Source organism: Elaeis guineensis, chromosome 9, assembly GCF_000442705.2.
Source record: "Elaeis guineensis isolate ETL-2024a chromosome 9, EG11, whole genome shotgun sequence".
NCBI lineage: Eukaryota > Viridiplantae > Streptophyta > Magnoliopsida > Arecales > Arecaceae > Elaeis > Elaeis guineensis.
The window spans coordinates 83,389,356-83,415,501 of record NC_026001.2 but is presented as its reverse complement, the minus strand read 5'-3'; the positions used below and the strand labels follow the sequence as shown (position 1 = coordinate 83,415,501).

Sequence of the window (26,146 nt, the reverse complement as noted above, 5' to 3'; positions counted from 1 at the left end):
ATATAACTCAACAGCACTTCATATCATTTTTTTTAGGTATCAAAGATGACGGAGAGAAATAATTCAGAAGAACTAATAGCTCTTGCTCGAGGACCTAACAAGATTGTGAATAGATATAACGGTTTCATAATTAATAGCTTTAAATTTCATACTAGAGAACGAAAGAAATTTAGAAAAATACAAAATAGCGGTGTTATGGTGGAAGTGGATGGAAAATCCTATTATGGTGCACTTAAAGATATCTATGAGTTGGATTATTATGAAAAATTTAAAGTAGTATTGTTTAGATGTGATTGGATAGACATAAACTCACCAAGGGATTTGAAACAAGATGCAAATGGATTTATACTTATAAATTTTTCAAGGTTGATACACACTGGTGTGTTATTAAAAGATGACCCATTCATTCTTTTATCTCAAGCTCGTCAAGTATTTTATATACAAGACGCAAAATATAAAGATTGGTTTACTGTCATCAAAACAAAACCTAGAGACTTATATGATATGGAAAACCAAGTGGAGGATGATGATGATGACACTTATACACAATATATGCCCTATAATTTTATACCAGCTGATGATTTAAATGCTACGACGATGTTGGTTAGGACAGAATTTGAAGGAAACACTACTGCTTGATTGTTATTGGTAATAATTATTTATGATGTATATAATTTACATTAATTATTGTATTATTTTACTCCATATATTTTGCTTGATTCTACCTTTTATTTATATAAATGCTAGGTGATATAATGTATCGCAGGGAACGATATGCTAGTGTGCAGTTTCAGTTTTCACAGATAGAGGCCGGTACGTCTTCTTCAGCACAGCAGCTTGAGGCCAGTTCAGCTGCACAACAATCCGAACCCTGTCCTTTTTCATCATCAGCACAGCACGATCCTCCAGTTCATCAGCCAGATGATGAGATACACGTGTAGGGTATATATTATCTTTCATGTAATTTTATTTTTATTTCATTTTATATATATTTATGATATCGTTACTTTTATATATTTTTTGCATATGGATCCGGGAGAGTACACTTCAGACATGGACCCACAGTAGTATGAGATGTGTGGCAGATGCGTGAATGTGAGAGAATTGTTGTGGAGTGCAATCAGCTAGGTCAGCCAATTAAGAAAGCTGCATACTTATTGACTTTATTTTTGGGGACTGTTGCTCGGAGGCCTCAGCTATGTCCGTTGGGCTATGCAAAATGGAATGACATGCTTCCAACGTACAAAGTTGAGCTCCTCCGAGTTATAGAGATAATGAATTGATGTTCATACTGTATATTAATTGTTAATTACTTATATAATTTATTTTATTTAATTTTTTTTTTATAGAGCAAGTTTGTTCTCCCTCCATCCACTCATGATTTTGTAATGAAGTCTCTCAACCGCAAATAAAAAGAATATAGAGCACAATTGAAGAGGGACTATATGAGACAGAATATGACAGAGGAGGAGGTTGCTAGGAATTGTCCTCCCGATGTACCTCCTCATCAGTGGATGGAGTTAGTTCATTATTGGTTCTCCGAGAGGGCACAGGTATATTATCTGCTCATTATCTTTTCTTTTAAATATTTTATAAAAATATTGATTTATATTGTATATTATATATTATACATATAACAAGTTCTTTAGTTTATTTTACAGATTTATTCTGCTACTAGTAGAGCTGCACGAGCAGCTCAGTCTGTTCCTCATACATCGGGGTCGAAGAGTTATGCACGACTCCGACAGGAGTTTGTATGTTCCTTAAACTTTCATAATTAACTTTTAATTTTTATGTTGAAATATTTATATAACTAATATCATTATGTATCGTGGACCATGTCTGTATCATGATACTTATATATTTTTTTAAATTATTATAACTGTTTGCTTAAAATTAAAATTATTTGTGTAGGTGGATGAGCATGAGAGGGAACTCGATAAAATGAAGTTTTACCGGATGACTCATACTCATCAGGATGGTACTTTTATTCGAGATGAGTCGAGAGATTTATATGTACGGCATTATTAATATTCTATTTTTTGCAATGATTTTAATTTAATTTTGTTAGCTATTGATGTATAACTCTTATTTTCAAAATAAATACAGGAGAGGGCTACATCTCTCATTGCGGAGCGTGACGACGAGTCCACAGCATCTACGCAGTAGAGCCGTATCGAGATCGAGGTGTTCATAGAGTTGATGGAACCAGGGCGCTACGGTCGAGTGAGGGGTTATGGAGTAGGAGTCACCCCCACTCAGTTATCTGAGATTAGTAGATATATGCAGCATGCTGCAGTAGATGCTCAGGATTCATGCATCCACAGACTCGAGGTGGAGATACAGGAGATTAGACAGAGTCGTGCCACTGAGATGGAGGAGATGCGACAGAGCCGTGCTGAGATGCAGGCCATGAGGGGACAGATTGATCAGCTTACATCTTTATTAAAGATGTATGGCCCATCTCAGATAAATACATATTATTAAATATATATTTTTATATTAATTTAATGATCTATATATTTTTATTTATAGATATGCAAATCAAGTTTTTTATATGTTTCTTGTAGGCTCCTGACACATCAAGCATCCGTCGAGACGGCGGCATGTCACGTGGAGACAGCGACGACCATCCACCTGCAGATTGACATCATTTTATTTTTATTATAGTCTTATATTTTCTGTATGCTTTTAGTTAGTTGAACTCTTGATTGTAATGGATGATTAGTACTTTATTTTTATTTATATAAAATAATATCTTTTGGTTTGGTTAAATTTGCTATTGAAGTTTGCTTTTGGTGTGAATGGTGATGATTGTACAGGTTTATGTTTTAATAATTGATATAATTTTGTACAGAAATATATGTATTCTTTTTTTTATACATAAAATCTGTATATTTTTTTTCTATTAAAAAAATTAACGACGCTTATAAGCATCGTTAATAGATGATTAATGACGCTTATAAGTGCCGCTAGTGACTTAACTGCCGATGCTTCGAAAAGCATCTTGATAGAGTGGAGGACGCGTTGTCATTAACGATGCTAAAAAGCACCAGTAAAATTTAATTTTACGATGCTTTAAAGCATCGTTAGAAAATATTGCGGTGCTTTTAAAAAGCGTCGGCGCTTTTCGTCTCCACTCTTACATAGGCGACGCTTTCGCGATGCTTTTTGAAGCGTCGTAAAGCTTATTTCCGACACTTATTAGCATCGTAAAATACCTTTTATAACGTCGCCTTTTACCATTTTCACTGTAGTGGTACTTCCTCATCTATCTCAACACCGACGACAAGGCTATCTCTCTTCAGCATCCCCATCATCCTCAACACCATTATACTCATTATCACCATAAATATCATCCTCAATATTCCTATCCACAGTTTCTTAAGACTCAATTGGAGGGTCTTCAAGTAACTGCACGTCATCATCAACAAATGAAAATGATAAATCCACAACATGTTGAACATAGATATCTACCTCTCTATCTTTGGGAATCAATCCCAATAAATCCATAATTTCTTTGTGACTAACAATCTCTCTCAACCCACTCCCTAGATCCTTCCCCAAAACTAAATAATAGAATGCATTGCAACTATAAATATTTACTTGATCACAATTCTATTTCAATTCTGGAATGAAAAAAAAAGATCAGTATCTATGCCTTTTCATTGTGAATCTTGCCAAACATATAGTTAGTCACGAGAGACTCAACAAAGTGAGCATGATAATACAAACAGATTGTGAATTGGTCTATTTAAACATGTCCATAGATTGCAAATCATTAATTATTCAAGCAAACACAAGAACTGAATTTAATCTTAAATGACTTACGCTAAATTATTTGCAATCCAGTGGGATGCAATAACATGAAAAATGCATATAGCAAAGAGCAATATTATTTTCTTCTTTTTTACTTACACCTGTGTTCATCTATAAAAGTAAATGACATAAAAATAGAGAATTCTTTGTAGCATTCACTTATATGCCAAAACCCACATAAAAATTTTAGAGAAAGTCTTTACCCATATGCTAAAAGCCACAATATTATCTTAAAACTCAAAACCACAAACACAAAAACACACTTAAATGGATAGAAAATGATAGAGATAAACTTCACAAATATAAAAACGTGTAGACTATTGTTTCAAAACCATAGAAGTAAACATAGAGATAGTCACGTTCTTTCACCATAGAGATTTTTCAATAATAGCTTTAAGCTCATTCAATTGCACATTATTTGCAGTATATATAATTGATAATCACTAAGCACCTTCTTTTCACCTTAGTAGAATGTGCTTCACTCAATTAGAGATGAGATTTATGAACCAAAAAGCTTCCATTTTGATTTTCCTTCAATGTACGCAAAACCTTCCAGTTTAGTTTCCATCAGCTACAATTTTTAGCCTCCCTCTAACCAAAACACCATTGTTTTACTTCATTCCCACAATATATTTTATTTACATATTTTTTTTATGGGTCATATATTGACACATAAGTGCTATCTGAGCATGTTCTGTTAGTAGCAGAAGGGACTTAATTGAGACTAAGGGTTTGTTCTTTTATGGATAAATATCATAAAAATATTGATCAATTTATCTATATTCTCATATTTTTAAGATGAATAAATTATTTTTTCATAGATAGCATTTATCCATCAAATGGAGAAAAATCTTATCCACCTAGAGGATGGCTAAATCATTTTTACATCAATCAAAAGAATATTTTTTTTTAATTTATTCCTAATATATTCTTAACAAATAATATAATATAATATAATATAATATAATAATATATTTATAATAGAATATAGGATAATATAATGTAATATAGAAAAAAATATACTTAGGTATCTTGTGGTTTACACATTTTATTAGAAGGGGCCTGACATTTTTTTTTTTTTGGCACTTAAGGGCCCGTGGTATAACGCTGTAGCACTTAAGGAAAATTACTAAACGACATCAATGATTGCTTGCGTGGCAATCTGATGTGGCAAGTAGGATAGCAAAATTGACCTGACCCGATGGGTATGCATCCTATCCAAATTCGGTCAAATCCGAAAAATAGGATTTGATCGGATTTGGATTCAAATTTGGATGAAACTCAAAAACTGTAGTATAGATATGGATAGGATATGGGTAGTACTATTTTCTATCCAAATCTGAATCTGAATCAGATCCAAACCTATAGATATGGGTAATATCCGAATCCATATCCGAATATATATATTTATAATTCTATTTTAGTAATTCTATTTTGGTTGATGATATGCATAAAATTATTTTGATTATTTATATATTCTATGTTGAATTGTAATTCTATTTTTATGTTTGATTTCTATAAATTTGGACTTATAAATTATGTTTTATGTTGAATTGTTAATTTTATTTTGATTGATAATATGCATAAAATTATTTTTGATTATTTATTTTTTTTGGGTATGGGATAGATATGGGGCGAGTATGGGTTGGATTTGGGGAAATAGATTATCTGTGGATATCTTCGAACCCATTGGATATGGAAATGGGTATTTCTTTTCTTACCCGATCGGATATCGGATAGGATTTGGATATAGGATATTAAGTTTGAGTTTGGGGATGAGTAATACAATATCCGATCCAAATCTTACCCATTGCCATCCCTAGTAGTAAGGTGGGTCTCACATATGAATTTTTTAAAAAAAATAGAACCTAATTTATTCAAATAACTATATATTATTTTAAAATTTTAGAATTTTTAATGCCCCCATTTCATCAAAATCATGGAGAACAGAGGAAAAAAAAGAGACTAGGGAGATAAGTTTCAATTCATCCAAACTCCAAGCAATGATCGAAGATGCTCATGTGATAATGTAGCTCCAATTTAGACATCTTATGATTATGTTAACTCATATGGTTATAATCGAAAAAGCGACTACTGATTCTCTCTATCAAAGAAGCAACTACAATTATAAGAGTAATTTTCCTCTTTCAATTGCTGAAGTGTTACGTGGAGTCATTGTTGTGTAGAGTCATTGTTGAAGGTAGCCCTCTCCCTATGCTTTTATCCCTTTCTTGCGACAAAAGATATGTGTATGTAAATGGGCAAGATTGGAATGGGTTTAATATGAGTTTAGGATTTGTCGGATTATTGTGATGTGAGCTTTTATCATCTATCAAGAAAATGGAGGTTGTTGCATATATGGGGGTTGTTGTGGTGTGAGCTTTTATCATCTTCATAAGTCTTTGAGTGAGGGTGTTATTGGTTTTGCATGCATGTCGAATAGGTTTATTTTTGGATCTTGCATATTATCTGTCAATATTTGAATCTTTGTTAAAATTTACATAAATTTCATATAATTAACAGACTAGAATGGATGAAAGAGTAAATTTAGCAATTCATCATGGAGGAAAGTGGCAGTCTATGGATACTATGGTTTATGAGGGTGGTGAAGTGACATATTATGACAACATTGACATAGACCATCTATCAATATTTGAGATGTTGGGATATGCCAAAGAATTGGGATACAAAAATAGAGCAAGATGTGGTTTAAGATTGTTGAGTTGATAGGACCAGAATCTTATGAAGAGATTTTGAGTGATATGAATATTGCTAACATGCTAGATTACAATAAAGGGATGGGGGACATTGAGGTTTATTTTGTAAAAGCAGATTTATTCATTGGCAAGTTTGATGGTTTTGAAGCTAGTGAGTTTCATGCAGCTGGCAAAGGTAGAGACTCAGAGATGGAACAGACTACTAAAACAGAACATAGTTGGACTAAAAATTCAATGGGTAGTGACTATGAACCTGTAGAAAAATTATCTGAGAATTTATATGATAATGAATCCAATTGTAATGAAGCTAGTTAGCTTTATGATATGGAGGGTATGATATGGAGGGTAGTGATGATGATATATTCATCAATGTACCATATATAGATGTAAGAACTCTCCATCTAGAGAAACAAGTAGAGATGATGGTGAAACAAACAGAGATGATATTGTGGTAAATGACTTACAAAAAGAAAACTTTGATGAATTCAATGAAGATGCCAAAACTAATGAGGAGTTACATAGCCTTCAAGGTTCAAAATGAGCAAGAAATTTATCCATATTTTGATGAGGCCAATGGTCTGAAGGATCCATAATTGTGTTTGGGGATGAAGTTCATAAATGCTAAAGGAATGGACAGTCAAAAGAGGTTTTGATTACAAGTTTGTTAAGAATTCCAAGACCAAGATAACAGCCATTTGCAAAGAAAAATATGGCTTCAAAATTCATGCTTCCAAAATGGGACAAAGTACATCCATCTAGATTAAAAGTTTTAAACCAATGCATGAGTGTCCAAGGAATTTCAAGAATAATTTGGTGAATTCAAAATACATATCAGACAAATTTATGAATGAATTGAGAGATAATCCAGATTGGGAGGTAAATGCAATGAAGAAGAAGATCTAGAGGGAACTTGAAGCTGAGGTTTCCATTCATTCCCTCTATCGAGCTAAAAAGAAAGTGAAGAAGTTTATATTAGGGGATTTAAAGCAGCAATACACTAGGTTGCATGACTATGCAGCCACTATTAAGGCAACAAATCCTGATAATTGTATAAAAATAAAGTGTGCTACCATGCCTAAACATTATATAAAGCATCAATAATAATGAAAATGTCATTGAAGAGCAAGATGAATTTAGTGTAAAGAATTTGGTACCTGTGTTTCAATATATATATAAGATTCTCTACACAAAAGCAAGGATGCTTTGCTGGATTGAGGCCAATAGTTGGTTTAGATGGATGTCATTTGAAGATATGTATGGATGGACAACTAGTATATACTGTTGGAAGAGATGATAATGAGAATTTATTTCCCCTTGCCATTGCCTGTATTGATATAGAATACAAAGAATCATGGTTATGATTTTTGAAGCTACTGTTTGAACATTTTGGACATCTGTCTGAGATAGATTGGATTTTCATTTCAGACCAACAAAAGATATGAAAAATTTATCTCACTTATTTTTTAATTTTTTCTTTGAAATAAACTCATTTTAATAATTTATACCATAAGGACTTGTAGAGACATTCTAGGAACTTATGCCTAAGGTAGAACGTAGGTATTATGTCAAACATCTTTACAAGAATTATAAGAAATTTTTAGAGTGTTGGAGTACAAAAAAAAGAGCTAGGGCTAGGATAGAGAAGACTTTTGATTATGCTGTGACAAAATTAAAGGAATATGATAAAAATGCATATGCTGGTTGATGAGTAAGGATCCAAGATGTTGAGCAAGGGCATTTTTTTCCATCAGAATAAAATTTAATGCTCTGTAAAATAATATCAGTGAGAGCTTCAACTCATTGATAAAGACTGCCAGAGACATGCCTATTTTAAGCATGTTTGAGTGGATCAAATGAAATGCTTCCATGTGAAATATATGAAATGCTGAAGTACAAGGGATATATTTGTCCAAACACAAAGACCTTTTAGCGAAGAAAAAATATGAGACAAAAAATTATTTCTATACTCCAACTAAAAAAAGAAGGTATGAAGTGAATTTCTATGACACACAATATGTTATTGAACTGAATTCACTCACTTACAACTATAGGCTATGGGATTTGTCTGGAATCCTTCGTAAACATGCAATTGCAGCAATACATGTAAATAGAGAGAAGTCAGAGACATTTATGCATCAATATTACCAAAATCTACATATTTAGCAGTATACAATCATGCAATCTATCCAGTGCCAAGCTAGGAAGAATGGAAGAAAATAGAATATATTGATATTTACCCCCAAGTGTGAAGAAACCAGCAGGTAGATCCAAAAAAAAAAGAGAGGATTAGAAGTATTGTTGAAGAAATAAATCCATTCAGGGTTCCAAGAACTGGTAAACCAGTACTTTATAGTAATTATGGCCAAGAAGGCCACAATGTGAGAGATTGTAAAGCAGCTGTTATTGTGAACTCATTGGCAAAGGCATATGAGAGCAATCAAACAAGCCCAAAATGTTCCTCAACAAATAGATTCTCAGAATCAGAACACAGCAAAGAGAAAAAGTAATCAAGTTGGTTCAGAGCAAACTCAGGTAAAAAGTATATCAATTCTTATCAGTAATATACCAAGATATTATTTTTATTTGCTCTTATATATATGTATAGGGAGAGACAAAAAAGAAAAGGGAAAGATCAAGGAAGGTAGTTGAACAGCCAAGCATATAGCAAAGCTATCATTCAGGGTCTATGCTTCAAATCAATAGCAAAGCAACAATCCAGCAACCTACCAAAGCTCTTAGCAACGCACTCATACTGCAAACAATCAGACAACTACATAACAAAACAAGGTTAGAGATCATATTTAACCTATTTCAAAAGCTAATATAATTTCATAATAGTAAACTAATTTGTAATCTATTTTTTTAGGCTAAAACAGGACCATTTAAGCCTCCAAGACCAGCAGGAACTAAAAGAAAGCAACCACTTACTGAGTCTGCCACCATTCCACCTTTAAGCCTACAAAATGTCAAGAGGGCAAATGAGCTAGCTGACTACATGCAACCAATTGGAAAACTCAAAAAGTAGGAATAAGGACCTCTCCCAAGAAGAAGGCCTGTAACAAGTTCAATTGAAGATTATTATGGATGAGCTGCAAGTTGAGATAGTTGCAGGTTTTGGAAATTTTTTTGGTCGAACATATGTTTTGGGAATTTGTTATATATTTTGGGCACATGAGTAATAGTTTGAAGCTATTTGTTGGTTGTAATTAGTATAAATGGGTAAATGAGTTTGAAGCTAGATTAAACAGGCTTTTTTATTTGCAGTGTGATTACAAAAGACTTTCTGTATGCAATGTGATGGCATAAGTACTTTTTGTTTTGTTTAAGTAATGCAACAAAATATTGACAAAAAAATTATTATGTAATTAAGTGATATTTGCCCAGTTGTTATGTAATTTTAGGTTATTGATGATTTTAAAGTAATATTACAGTGATACTTTCAATTTGCTGTCAATATCATGTAATTTCCAATTCCATTCACATGTCATTTACATATAATATTTCATTACAAATTCAATTAACAAATCAGACCAAGTTGAACAAAACATCACATTTTCATTACAAATTCAATCGACAAATCAGATCATGTTTACCAAAGCATCACATTTTCATCATATATTTTCACAAACATCTGGTATGTCAAATACAAGGCATCTCCTACACCTACACCATCAATTATATCTTAACACCAATTACATCACATCTTAACATCATGGCAAATATATTCTACCATTTGCATTACTTACACTAATTTTTTAATAACACAAATAGCATAATCAAAAGTACAGAGAAGCCTATAACTAAAAAAATTATACTTTACATTCTTTGCTCTCTCTTGATGATTTTGTTCCAGCTCTATATGCATCTTGATCATTTCTTTCTGATAGCATATCAGAGTACTATCCAAATGACAGACTTGCTCCTTCATTCGACTCACTTCTATTTCAAGCTCAGCCTCTCTCACTTTATAGATCGTGATTTTTTTCTCGCAGATCTTGATATGCTTCATTAAGTTTGGAATAACCTCTGCCCCCATTGGCTTCTCCTTTGGATCAATCCACTCAAAGAAGCCACGCTATCATTACTTGAAAATTTTGCATAGTTGCAGTATCTTCTACCCATATTCTTATCTGACCAAGATGTCCGAATTGGAGCTATATTACCACACGAGCATCTTCATTTATTGCTTGGAGTTTGGAGCACTGATGCATACGAGTTTGATAAATTAAAACTCATCTCTCCCACTCTCTTTTTTCCTATGTTCTATATGATTTTGATGAAATGGGGGCATTAAAAATTCTAGGGTTTAAAAATGATGCATAGTTATTTGAATAAATTAGATATTTTTTTAATAAAAATTATATGTGGGACCTATCTTACCACGTCAGATTGCCATGTAAGTAATCATTGACGTCGTTTGGCAATTTTCTTTTAAGTGCTAACAATATTAAACCACGGACCCTGAAGTACAAAAAAAAAACCTTAGGCCCCTTTAATAACATGCGAAAATTATGGGATATCTAAATATATTTTTCTTTATAATATAATATATTATTATATATAATAATATTTATATAATATATTATATAGAGAATTAGAGATAAATCTTCAGCTCTACTTTCAACTTAAAAGCAGCTCTTCAAATGAGTTTTATATAAAATAGCTATCCTTTCAAATATAAATTAAAAGTAACTATCCATTTTGATTGAAATTATCCTTATACCTTTTTTCTTATATCTTTTAAAATACTATAGTATTACATTATCATAGTGCAGTATTTTTTTATAATAAGATATATTACACTATATTAGTATAATATTCATTTATAATAATACAGTATTATTTTATTGTGTTATATTAGTATAGTTTTTTTTATATTAGTGTAATATTTTTTATAATAATATAATATTACTTTATTATATTATATTAGTATACTATTTTTTATAATAAGGTAATATTATATTATCATAGGGTAATGTATCTTTATTATAATATTACTTTACAATGATACAATATTGCTTTATAATAATGTAGTATAATTTTATAATATTATAATATTTTTATACAATAACGTAGTATTGCTTTTATTATAGTGCAGCATTATTTTATAATAATATAGTATTACTTTATAATAGTAGTGTTGCTTTATAAGTACAAGGATAATTAGATTATTTCACCCCATTTAGGTAGTTGCTTCTAAATTATGTTTCAAATGAGAATGATTTTTTATTTAAATTTAAGTAGATAGCTACTTCTAAGTTTAAACTCAATTAGATATTTCTTATTAGTTTTCTATATTATAATATATTACTATAATATAATATACTATATTATTTTTTGATATAATATATTATATATAATATAAAATATTATATCATAATTTATAATAAATTATTATAATATAATATACTATATTATTATAATAATATAATATTATATATAATAATATATATAATATAATATTAATATAAGATATTAATATAATATACTGTGTTGAGATTGATGTGCCGAGATTCGGTCACACACCTTCAGCGAGATCTAAGACGATGAATGGAGTCCAACGAACTTAAGAACAGTCCAAATAGAGTCCAGATGGCGAAGATACACATGAAAGAAGGCTCGGAGCATGTGCATGGTCCACGAGCGGCAGAGGCCAGCGGCGGTGCAGTCAGGCCTGGTGGATGCGTGTGCGGGCATAAGAGCATGCGGCCTAGCGTGTGGGTGGGCCCAGACGGGTGCATGCACGGGCTGACCCAGTAGGTGCCAGGCCCAATGCCCTATCACGGTCCACTATAGACGCAAGGTGCTAGGTGGTCATGGAGGTCGCATGGATCGATCATGTGGTCTATGCACGGTCCAAGGATATTTGTGCATGATTCGATGATCTAGATCACGTGCGATTGCGATCGGATGTCTAAACTCAATCTGAGTATAATCAGCTTGATCTAAGACTGTAGTGCATGATCGGATGGCTCTAGTACGAGCCATCACGATCGGATGGCCACAGATGGTTTAAGATTGATTTGGACTCGATATTCTTAGTATAACACTATTTTGGATATTTTGGAGCCTATATAGCTCTAATTGATGAGTCGTTTATTGCGTTGGATAGCTGGTGATGTCCTGAAGGTATAAAAAGGCTTCAAGAGAGATTTTAGAAAGTTTTTGTAAGGATTTTGGGACTTCTTATTGAAAGACTCTTGTATAAAGATTGAGTGGTGCATTTTTCTAGTATTGTTGTATTTTATTCTCTCATAGTAAAGCTTGCATGCCCCATGGAGGTAGGTTTGAGGCTGATCTATATATTTGTATTGTGTTTCTTCTTTCTTTTACTATAATGTGTGGTACTAGATCCTACACAACAAATTGGTAACAAAGCAGGTGGTACAAAGTATAGGTTACGACGATGGTGATCGAGATATAAGATAAAGAGGACAAGTACAATCAAGATGAAGATTATTGGTTCGATGGAAAGAGTAATTTCTTCTTATGACAAGCGAGGGTGAAAGATGTGTTTATCCAGCAAGGGTTGATGATTTTTCTTGTGCGAAGAGAAGCTGACTACTATGGAGGTGCAGGATTGGAGGTGGCTCCAAATACAGGTATTAAGTACAATCTGCTTGTACCTAATGGATGAGGTAGTGATTTACGTGCTTGACAGTCTTCTCTGACGGTGCTATGATCGAAGTTTGAGGAATTGTACATGGTAAAGTCTCTCACTAACACTCTCTTCCTCTGGAGCAGTTCTATTAGTTGTTAATGATTGAAAGACAGAGCATGCAGGAGCATCTCAGCTACTTTCAGAAGATCCTCACCTACCTCTTTAGCATTGGCGAGAAAGTTAAGAAGAAGATAAAGACATTGGTCTTGTTAGCATCGCTTTCTCCTTCGTATGAGTTCTTGGTGACTGCTTTATAATGAAAAGAGCACCATCAAGATGGACGAGGTCACCGTGATGATTTTTTAAAATGAGATTCTCAGATGAGAGAATCTGACTTTGAGCTCAGGCGATAGCTCAATTTTGATGGTTTCTAAAGGAGTAGGAGGTGGCAGATGGAGCGACAAGAGATCGTGACGAGGGTGGTCTAAGTCCAAGATGAGGGACTTGAGCAAGATCAAATATTATTGATGTGACGAGTTGGAGTATCTAGTCAGAGATTGCCCTCAATTCAGAGATTAAACAATGACTACTGTAGCGATGGCCAGTAGCAAGTCAGAGATGATGTCCTGGACATATTTGATGAGTATCTACTTTTTTCCAGCAGTAGATTTTAGATTCTGCATACACTTATATATATGCTGCAAAGAAGATATTTAACTTCTTAGAGAGTAATGAGAGCACTGTTTATCTGTCGGATGGATCAAATTGTGTGATCAAAGGCATCAGGATGGTCAGCTGGAGGAACATAATGGTGTAGTGAGGAGATTGAGGAAGTCTGATATATATCTAATTCAGATAAAATCTTATCTCATTGAGCGACTGGATTCGAAAGGCTACAATACGATAGCTGGTGGAGAATCGTGAAGGTGTTGCACGACGATAGGGTTATTCTGAAGGAAAAGAAGAGGACAAGAGACATTACTACCTGACGAGGAGTCCAACGTGAGGTGAAGCTTCAGGAGTCAAGAAGAGCCTAGAGCGAGGTGGAGCTCCAAGTGAAGGTGGATCGGATATTAGATGGGAGACTCAGGAGGATGAGAGGCAACATTATAGAGTGAAGTTCATATTGCCACAAGAGACTTTTTCGAATAGATTTTTGGTTAGAGTGGACACAGTCCATGATAGAGGTGGATCCAGCTGTCTGGTTCGACTCTCACATTTGTCCATCCATGAGATAGTAGGCATATCCTAGGGCGAGGGGGCGAGACGGATCACAGACTCTCAAGATTGGTGGAGGTCGTATCTTGAGTCGAGATGAAATTGTTGAGACTTGATATCTTGAGATTCGTCTATACTGAGCCCACAGGAGGTCCAGAATGACAAACGGAGTTCAATGAGGCTAAGAACAATCCAAACAAATCCAAACGGTGAAGATACGTACGAAAGAATGCTTGGAGCAGGTGGCAAAGCTCGAGGCGGTGGAGGCTGACGGTGAGCCGGCAGTGAGTTGGGCTCAGTGGATGTGTGCACAGGTGTAGGAGTGCGTGGCCCAGTGCAGGGTGGGCCCAGTGCAAGCACACATGGGTGCATGTGCGGTCAGTCTAGTGGGCGCACGACCGCCTAGGCCCAGCGCCCTGCCGTGGTCGACCATGGACAGCAGGTTCTGGGTGGTCATGGAGGCGTGTGGATCGATCATATGGTCTATGCATGGTTCAGATCGCGTGCGTCTCAATCGGATGGTTGGAACTCAATCCGAGCATGATCAGGCTTGATTTGAGACTATAGTGTGTGATCGGATGGCTCTAGAGTAAGCCGATCACGATCGGACGACCACAGATAGTTTTAAAGTTGATTTAGACTCGATATTCCAAGTATAATATTATTTTGAAGATTTTAGAGCCCATATAGCTCCAATTGACAAGCCGTTTATTGCGTTGGATAGTTGATGACATCCTAGAAGTGCAGAAAGATTCAAGAGAGATTTTAGAGAGCTTTTGTAAGAATTTTGGAGCTTCTTGTTGAGTGACTCTTGTACAAAGATTAAGTGGTGAGTTCCTCTTATATTATTGTATTTTATTCTCTCATAGTGAAACTTGCACTCCTACTACAATGTATTGTGGCAATCCACGTATTTGTATTGTGTTTCTTGTTTTGTTTCTTCTTTCTTCCTACTACAATGTATGGTACAGATCCATATAGTATTATGATAATATAATAATATATAATAATATAATATAATAATATAATATTATATATTAATATATTATAATATATTTAATATAATTATATAATAATATATTATATTATGTTATTATATATAGCAATACTCAAATAACACTATAATAATAACATAATAATATATTATAATTATATATAATATTATAATATAATAAAATATAACTGAATATATTATATAATAATAATAATAGATTAATATATAATAATGTAATCTAATATATTATAATATAATAATATAACAATGTATTATATTATATTATGTTATTACATATAATAATATTTATATTATACTATAATAATATAATATATTTTACATATAATAATATAAACAAATATAATATAATGTATTATGCTATATTATTATATATAACAATATAATATAATCTATTATATGATATCAATATAAGATTTCAATATAATATAATATAGTATATTATAATAATATAATATATATATATTATATATAATATATATATAATAATAAAATCATATTATACTGCTATATATAATAATATTTATATAATAAATGATATTATGAAAAATATAAATAGATCTTAGTAACTTATTCAGAAAACTAGTAATGCAAAAAAAAAAGTAATAAATTCTCAAGTTATTTTCTAATACATAAAAAATATAGATAAACTATTTTTCTATCAAAAAATTATTGAAAAATATTTATTCAAAAAAATATAGATTTTTAGATAAATTTTTTTTCCTTAAAAAGAGGGGTCTAAAAGAGAACCAAAGGATGCGTTTGGTTAGTCATTAAAAATTATTTTTTTATTTTTTAATTTTTAAAAAATAAAAATTAAAAATAATATTTGATAACACAATGAAAAGTAAAAAGCAAAAATCAAAATAATTATTTTATATGTAAAATAAAATTTTTTACTTTTCAAACTTACTTTTTTACTTTTTTGACTTCCGCATGTCTAAAATGCCAAATCAAAAATAAAGAGCTTGAATTTTCTTCTCGTCGAGTTCTTCACCTCCTACCTCCTTTTCTCTTCCTTTCCGAATCTTTCTCTTCATTGAACTCTTCATTTGTTGTCCCAAATATTATTTTTTGCTTTATAGCAACATAGTAACAAACATATTTTTTATTTTTTATTTTTTATTTTTACTAATAATAAAAATAAAAAAATAAAAATATTTTTAAAAATTAAAAATAAAAATCAAAAAGTGTAACAAATGCATCCTAAGGGATTTGATTGCTACAATTAAAACAAGACGTGGAATCTAGACTAAATTGAGGGTACTAATATGAGATTTATCCATAATTTTTTGATTTTTTTAAATTTTTAACAAATAATTTTTTGCTTATAATTATTTTTTTAGATAAATAATTTTTATAATATCTTATTAATCAGACATACCCCAACCGTACGAGCCCAGGTGCCCCTGGATTCTCCAATTCCACTCGGTTCCACTGTGGCGTTGGCAAGTTCCAATTGGCGAATTAGGTGGGCTCCATCAGTTCTGCCCCCTCGAGTTCCCGTGCTTTCTCCCCCTCGGGTCCTATTTTTCTCTCTATTTTTCTCCATTATTTTAGGAAGTGCATCGTCCCGCACTCCAACAAGTCTTCTTTCAGTCGTAAGAGCCCTAACTTTATCTTTTTATTTCTTTTTCTACTTGTTTTCCCGCTCTTTTCTTCGATTTTTTCTTATTTTTTACGTTTTAATGGGCTATTTGTTAGCGCTTGTTGTGATATTTACGCTAAAATCTCTTCCATCGTGCTCTTTCGAGTTCCTCCGTTCTAGGGTTTATCTGAAACTCAAACATGCATCAATGTCCGATGTCCATTATTTGTGAAAGGAAAACAAATGCAACTGGGAAATAGGCAAATCTTCTGGCTTCTGAGTTCGTTGCTTTATGGGTTTTTTTTTTTTTGCTTTATTTTGTTATCTTATTCCATTTTTTTTTAGGGATTTCTCGGTTGGGGTTGTTACGGGGAGCGTTGGTATTTGTTGGTGGATAATACTGAATGAAGTATGTTGTGGGGGGTTTAGTCCCACATCGGTTGTGAATCAGGATGTACTTTTGCATTATATGAGATAGGAGATTCTCTCTCCAGATGCCTTTTGGGCTAAAGCTCAGGGGACATAGTTTTGAGGCTCGGCAACTGCAAGCGTATCAGCTAAAGCATATGAGCTACGGCAACCACATGTGTATGCCTAAGAACCGCAAGCGTATAAGCTACCGTCTGGATAATATCGCTTGCTGGAATGAGCCTTCTGTCTGAATGAGCCCCGGAGTCCCTTGACCATAACAAAGTATTTGCCTTTTTGTAATTTTATACACAATTAGTGCTGGAAGCACAAAAATGTTCCAAACAAGGATTTCCGTGCCGGCCATGGCGGACACATACCGTAACAGCTAGTATTGCCCTGTATCGTGCCATGTTCAAGCATGTTGTTTCGTATAGCGCTATTTTGATATACTGTTTGGTACACCCTTTTTTCTTTCATTTCTTTTGCTCAATTGTATGGAGGCGTATCGACCTGTACATCCCCTGTATCGAGGTGCATATCAACTGGCCAGGGACTAGTACATGTCCATACCTCAATATCTAAATCCTTCGTTTCCAGTTAGTTTTGACTTATAAAATTCAGTGTTGTTGTTGTTATCATCATATTGAGACGATTTCTTTTTTTTTTTTTAATTCTTCTCTTATCATTTGAAGAATCCAGACAGTTTGAATTTTTCTATGCTTGTTCCTGCCATAATCATGGATTATTGTTCAGAAATGTTATTTTTTAGCAGGTGACCAAGTGTTGATATTGTTACCTTGCTTGTGCTTGTGTTTACATGCATTAATACATAATTGTTAGGGGTTAGTTTTTTCTTAGACATTTAAATTTTTTGAATCCCTTATGGGTTGTGGTTGAAGTTTTGCAAATCTTTTCCCGGGATTTTCTTGGGCTTGGACTAAGGTTAAATGGAGAAAGGGCTACGTTCATATTTCCACAGCAACTTTGGGAGACCTGATTGTACAATGATTGAGTTATTTACTGGGATTGAACTGACTAATACTTTGTACTTTGGGTTTTCTTCGCTGTATTGAAAGAGCCTTGAATCTTTGCTGCTAATACGTTGAGTCTAGCTGTTCCTTTAGTGGGGAGTAGCTTGTAGTTTCTTACATAAATAACTAATCTTGGCTGTTAACTCTAGTCATCATGGTTGTTACCATCCATAGCACTCATTCGATAATTTTGTTAATACTTATATCTTCACTTATTATTTCCAAATTTAACTTTCATGGTTCATTTTTCTTGATAAGTAATTTTCCTCATATGGTTTTTCTCAATGCTTTAAAAAGTGGTTGTGCTATGTGGCTGGTCAGGGTACTGCATAGTGCATATGCAGTATGTAGGTGTATATGTGGGTGTTATTTTAGAAATATTTAGTAATAAAAGCAGTTCATAAAATTTAAAAAGTTAAAAAGGGAAATAAATAAGTAATATTTGAGAAAATAAGAAAAAAAAATTAAGTAGATATTTTCGTACTTATTTGGGAGCAGATGCTCAAATTTCAGGTACTCTGATATAACAAATAAATTTTGGAATCATTGAATGATGAACAATTGAAAAAGAAGCAACAAGGACACATGAATTATGAGCAAGCTTACAGTACCATTTGATGGAGGACTGTCTAATAGAAAATGTAGGCGTGCTTCTGTTGGATGCAAACATAGAAATTAGAATTTTATTTTATTTGAGAAATAGGGAATTTTATCTTTATGTGGACTCTAGGACTAGAACTTTGTGGACTCTAGAATTAGAATTTTATAAGGACTATAGTAATTTATTTTTATGCGGACTTTTTATTAGGGTTTCTAGTTGTCTATATAAATCCATTGTTATGTTAATTGAGAACATAGTTTGCATTTTTGAGATTTGAGAATACAAAATATTGAATTGCCTTCTCCCTCTACCTTCTTCTCCTCTTTTTTTTTCCCTCTTCTTCTACTTCTTCTTCTTCTTCTTCTTCTTCTTCTTCTGTCCTTTGTCAATTTGGTATCAGAGCTTGTTCTGTCCAGCGTCACCTTGTCAATAAATAAGACATATATTAAGCTACTAATTTTCCAAAAAGGAAACTCAAAAATCAGTCTTCTACTTTTGGAGTCATTCATCTTGTCACAAACTTACAATCCATATTTCGTTGGCATTCATATTCAAACCAGTTGGGCCTATTTAGGTGCTTGGAAGGTTGCTATGTGGTACAGCCTGGATGCCGCATGCTCATTGAGCCACTCTGGCATATTTGGATGCATATGTTGCTGCATGAACTGCATGTTAAAGTAGCTTATCAAACTTTAAGGATGCCATGTGTTGTTTCCAGATCATTCAGTCAATTGATCAGAACACCTATGATCAAATGACTGGCAAAATAACCTTATGATGTAAAGTATAAACATTTGCCTGCCACTACTAAATGCTAATGCGAAACCTTCATGGAGCTGTTAATGAAATAAAATCATGATAAATAGGCCAAGGTTTTCAATTAGTTATCATATTTTTGACAGATCAATTTGTGACTATAATCCATAATTTCAATTAATCAATCACTCGGTCAATCAATCAACCAATCAATCGATCAATCAATCTATCATAGCTTTCAAGATGCTGAAATGATCTTGAATTAATTTTCCATGCCTCTTAATCCATTGACCATTCTTTGGTTGATCAAAAGCTTCTCTTACTTATCTTTTCAATCCAACTGCTAAAAAATCTTCTAAATTTCTAAAATACGTTGAATCTTTTAATGCAAGGATTTGTGTATCAATGCTGGTGCCTGTACCTACACATGCTGCTACTTATTGAAGCAAAAAAAAAAAAAAAAAAAAAAAAAAGAGAGCTTAAAATGGATTTAATAGGTGCTTGTACCAGCCTGGCATGCATGGACATAGCTGACATTGAAACCTTTCTTCAGTGTAATAGCTTTTCCAATAAAGAGGTTAGAATTATAGTTTCCCCACCAGAATTCTCTAGTTTTCCATTGCCCATGTGGATGCTTCTATTCACCGGTTAATAGGTGGAGAATGAGTAACTTTTGGAACAATGATGATAACTAGCTCTTGCATCAATTCCATCAATTTGTGTTATTGGAGATTTGATTAATGCAAAAATGGTCTTCATTTTATTCTCTTTCTTCTTTTAGATGAATTTTGCTTCTTTTGCTTTGTTGTGTGGTCTTGAGCTTTATTACCTCAGTTTATGGATTTTGTTTCTCCAGTCTTTAATTTGTGGTTTGAACATGCTTTTTTTTTTTATCATTGCAATGGCATGTTCTCTTTTCAGATTTCTGCCCATCATGTTTCTTTTGATGATTTCTCTTGGTAAGAATCAGATTTGATGCAGTGTTTAACATTTTCTCCAATTTAAACCTAACTGGTTCAATGAGACCTCATGTTTTATCCCATGCAGACCAATTCAAGAAGATCACATCACTTTGATTATGATGCCAATCTAAATTCTTCAGCTATGGTCATGCTTTCTTCCTTAAATTTTTCTGTAAGGGTCCATTTGGTTGGGGTATGTTAGATTATAAGGTAATCTGATGATATCTGGGAATCATTTATTTGAAAAAAATGATTGTGAAGGAAAATAATTTTTGCTATGTTTGGTTGATGGAAAAATTACTTTAGAAAATGACATTGGAAAAAGATTATTATGTTTGGTTGGAGGTAATCCTATATAGGAATATGATATGGTGAAATTTACAATTATGCCATCAACGTAAAATAATTTTTTAATATCAAGATGGTATTGTTATCTCCAATCAGCTTTTATATAATGAAGATAATCATATAGCCCTTTTTATAATGTCATTTGCATCTTAATTTTTTTTTGCAAAAGCTCTTTGTTGAATGATTTTGGGAAGATATCAAAACAAATTCAATGATTACATATGCAGCTTTATTGGGGGTATTTTTGTTAAGTATAGATTACCACAACTCGAAAATTTATCAAATACCAACTCCCTCATGGTTTTTGTTTTATCTTCTCTTTTCAAAAAATAAACATGGGATCCATCAATTATTTTTACCATCATTCTCCTATTTTTCGTGCCAAACATGGTAATTTGATATGGGATTCATTTTCCCATACAAAATTAATCCTAACCAAACGGACCCTAAGCTTCAAGTAGTCTTTAACTTGTGGAAGGATAAATCATAAGCTTGTTGGCTTAAACAAAAATACTTTTTTAGAAATAGGATAGGTCTTTGAAAATTTCTGATCAGTTCTATAGTGCTCTTCAAAATCCTCCTAAAAATCCTTTGCATAATTAAGTTGCAAAATATTATGTGAGAGAAATCTAAATCAAATGAGTATTTGGAAAGAGAATTATCATGCCACAATTCTTCCCTTGCCAAGAAGTAAATTCAGTAGCTTCAAACTATTCTAATTTCATAAGGTCATTTGAAATATTCTTCTTCGATTGTTCAGTCCTTAGGGTTGCACTTTTTAAAAATGATAGAAAAATGGACAAAATTTAGTTTGAAAAATTCTTAGGGGTAGTTGAAAGTGAACTCAAAAGGCCAAGAAAATGATATAATGGAGGAAAAAATTATCCGATTTATGAAGCTTTCCAGATGTCAAAAGCACCTTAATAATTAAGGTTTTAAATCCCGTGGGATGGAGGTGTCCCGGTATCTCCATGGAATGGGATGCTCCATTATTTCGTTCTATCTCGATAACTGTCCTGGTCATGCATCTCAGTAGATATTCTCCATATCTCTTCCTTTTTTTTTTCCTTTCTTTGTTTTTACTTTCCTTCTATTATTTTTTTTCTTCTATCTTCCTTTCTTTCCTTTTTTTCTTTTTGTCGTCTCTTCCTTCCTTTCTTTTTATCCTCCCTTCTCTTATTTCTTTTGTTTTCCTTCTTCTTTCCTTTCACTTTTCCTTTTTTTTCATCTTTTTTTCTTTTTTCTTTATATGGATGGGTTTCGGGGTCCCGATCCCGTTCCAGTCCCATTTTCTCATAAGAATGGGATAGGATGGCCAGGATGCCTCCCATCCCGTCGGAACGTAAAACCGTGTTAATAATATTGTCACCATGGTTTGATCAAGTGCATGGTTTAGATGAAATTGCCTCCCAACCTTCCCATGATATAAGAAACTAGAAGAATCTTGTAATTGCATTTCACAAAGATCATATTAAGGACTTTATTGAGAAGGAAGGAGCTTGAGATCATTTTTAAAGAATGGCCGAAGCTCAAAATATCCTTTTGGAATAGCAGTAATAGGGTAAATCCCTTTTCTTTAGAGATGGTAGAAATGGACATTAGTTTTAAACAAGGTTTTGAACACCATGTGATAGGGTCATCCCCATTTCTGCATGGAATGGGATGTCGTGTACCGACTCTCAGGGATGGTTGATGTCTTGCCCCATTTTGATCCATTTCCTGAGTTGTCCTATTACAACAATCCAAGGTAGGATACCCTGCCATAGCCCCGGTATTGACAACCTTGGTACTTTTAAACTATATTTCTCCTAAGCCTTCATATCAATCAAGAACACAAAGTGACTTTTTGGTCTTCTAGGCTTATTTAATCCATTTATGTGCTGTTTTGGTTGCCCAAGAAATCCATCATTTTGGGTCCTTTAGATAAACAAATCAAGTTACATAACTATATGATAGACATTTATGATTTATCTGAATTTGATTTATTGATTTGTTACATCTCTCTTATTTAGCAACAAAGGCATGTATAAGTTTGATTAATTTGAGTGAGTGCAAATAATATCATTTAAAAGAAGCTTTTTAAATAAACTACATTTGATGGACATGGTTGTGCTTCTTTTATAACAAATAGTACAAACCTAAACCCACAAAGCATTAAAAAGTAACATCCATAGCCTAGCCACCATGACCCAAGCCCATTTACAAGACTAATCCAAATGCTAAAAGATCCAACATCATTTAAGAACATATGTTCTAATATGAAATTCTCTATTAGCAAGGTTCGTTGTGATGGTACTAGGGGTAGACCCGGTTGGCCAGCAGTATGGTTTGGTATGTCCCTGTGTCATTTCGTGCTGGGCTTGCATCAACACAACAGTGAGGGTGGGGAGAGGATGAATGAAGAGAGGAAAGGGGGGGAGAGAGAGAGAGGGAGAGGGTGAGAGGGTTGCAGGAGGCCGCTAGAGGGCTAGAGGAGGGTCTCCACCCTTCGGGTGATCAAAACGGGGTCCATCGGGTCAGCTTCACTTAAAAATTGCAAAATAAAAAGGGGCCCAATGGACCCTTGTTTCCATGGCCTGGAGGGTGGAGACCTTCCTCCAGCTATCTGTGCCATTCGACAACCTGCATGGCCTTTCGGCGGCCTCCTACGGCCCTCCCTCAACATCTCCCTCTCCCTCGTCCCCTCTCTCTGTCTGTCTGTCTCTCTTCCTCTCTTTCCTTCTCCCTCACCTCCTCCATCGGGGTCTCATTTCGAATGCCAGAATCATCCCGGTCTAGGCGGTTTGGGATGGTTCCACATTTCTTTCTCTATAGTTTGAGAGATTTATTTCTTTTCCTCTAAAGCTATGCTACTTGGACACTTTATTATTTAAGTTGTATAGAAGTGTCAGCACTTTTGGGCATTTGGACATGGCATGGCATGACATGGATGGACACTCCATTTTGATGTGTTCTACTGATATCAACAAAGAGTATGGGACACTTAGTACTCCAAGAATTATCATGCAACAGACTCTTAGTTTTAAGTGCTGGACACTTTAAGCAGAGTGTCTTCAAGGTTTTATGAACACATAAATCGAAATATCCTTATGTCTTGTTGTATAAGGTTATCAAGTTTATATGGATATTTTAAACGAAATGTCATTATACTTTAATACAACGTTATCATAATTATATAAAAACTTCAAGTGGAATTTCATTTTGTTTAAATACAAATATGTAATGGCTAGTTATCATTTAGGTATCTCAACACATTTTAAGTAACTAACCTAGCAAATAAATCGAACAACTTGCAAACTCATGGCTATTCCATTAAGTTAACTTTTTGATAGCATATATAATTCTAAGATTCTTTTTTCTGAATAAACATCATAATGTACAAATGTATATGCGCATGTGTGCATAAGTAAGAAATATATCTATGTAGTGTATCTACATAACATATATATATATATATATATATATATATATATATATATATATATATATATATATATATTATTTATCTATTTTTGCTGTCTCTGTGCCTACATTGCAGGAGGCTGCTGTATCCAACACTTGAGGATAGTTGGCACCTGTGCCAAGTGTCTTGGTAACCCTGCTTTTTAAGAAATCATTTCGTATGCTGCAGATTCATCTCAAGCAGTCCTATACGGAATCCCTTGACATGAGATTTTGTATTTGCTTTCACATTGTAGTGCCATTTAATACAGTCCTTCCCCTATTAATATGTATTTTCAGTCCACTTCTTCTCTGTTGTGAACTCTTGAAGTCCTAAAGGGAGAGTTGGGAGACTCTTGTAGTCCTTGATATTGGAATCCTGCATTTTTGTTTTTTGTTTTTTTTGTAATGCAGCTCAAACTTGTTTTGAATGAAATGATTGATGAATTGAGTTGATAGTTGACTAGAAGATAGAAGTGGGATGTGACTTTCTTGCTTATGTGTGTGGGATGTATTTTTTTTATCAGTCCATAGTAGTACTACTGAAATTTCTAATGCAGATAGTAACTTTTCTGATGGTGATGATCTGGTTTAGGCTTTAGTTGACAGAATATTGGTCTCTTCATGCTAGATGCAATTTGTGGAGAATGACCATATTACTAGATAGGTTTTGTAGTTGGTACATAGGCATTTTTCATTTACTCTTCAACACTTCCACAAATGTTTGTTCTAAATATGAGTTGGTTTATTTTGGACTATAGCGAACCTGGGTTCTAGTTATGATAGTTTTGGTGATTATATTCCTAAAATTATCAAGATATTTTTGCATTTTTGGTACTTTTTCCATTTATCTTTTAGGGTCTGTTCTTGTGTTTATGGTTTAGGATGCAAATAACCTGAGTTAGATACTGCCCTCACTCTGATATCAGCCAGTCTTCTACTTGTCCTCGTTCTGCAAAAAAAAATCAAGTATTAAACTTTCTCAATATTTTTTTTTTTTATAACCTGATATAGTTGGGATAGGACTTGATAGTATGGTTATAATCATATGTTTATTGTTTTATGGTTTTGCTTAGATATTTTTATTGCCACGTGTTCGAAACATAGAAACAGCCTCTCTGCACGTGGAGGTAGGGTTGCATACATCCAAACCCTTCCTAGACCCTGCAGTGGCGAGAGCCTCATTTACTGTGATGCCCTTTTTGATTTTTATTTTGGTGTTTATATAATTCCTCCTTTCTGTTATTATCATGTTAGTTTAGTGACCATGTTAATGGATTGACATTATTGTTTATGGTTGTTTACCAGTGGGGACCAATGGCTGCCTTTACTTGTTATTGATCCAGAAGCCTGAAGGCACTAGCATCTCAGTAAGACGGCTAGTAGAGAAATCAAAGGAAGTTCAGGGTTCTGATAAGTTTAAGCCCTCTCCTTAAACAATGGAGAGTCTGGTAGAGTGAAAAAGAGAAATCCACCAAATTCTGAGAAAATCTGAGAGAAACATAAGGCTTTGGGTTCTTTTGGTCCAATGAACTCCAACAAGAATTCAGATTCATCAGAGAATAAAAATAAAGATAGATTGGATGCACGGTCTTACAGGGCATTTTTGAAGCAAAGGGTAAAAAAGGCTAGGCGTCCGGG

The 26,146-nt window shown here is 33.5% G+C and overlaps 1 protein-coding gene across 1 annotated transcript in view; it reads left to right on the top strand.

Annotated features, from left to right (window-relative positions):
* The first annotated feature begins 16,950 nt into the window (after positions 1-16,950).
* LOC105051204 (uncharacterized) overlaps positions 16,951-26,146 on the top strand; it is a 75,499-nt gene continuing 66,303 nt past the window's right edge. Inside the window, 3 exon segments of the mRNA XM_073243477.1 lie at positions 16,951-16,968; positions 17,301-17,822; positions 25,814-26,145. Coding sequence (XP_073099578.1) covers positions 26,034-26,145 — 112 coding nt within the window. The 5' untranslated portion in view covers positions 16,951-16,968; positions 17,301-17,822; positions 25,814-26,033.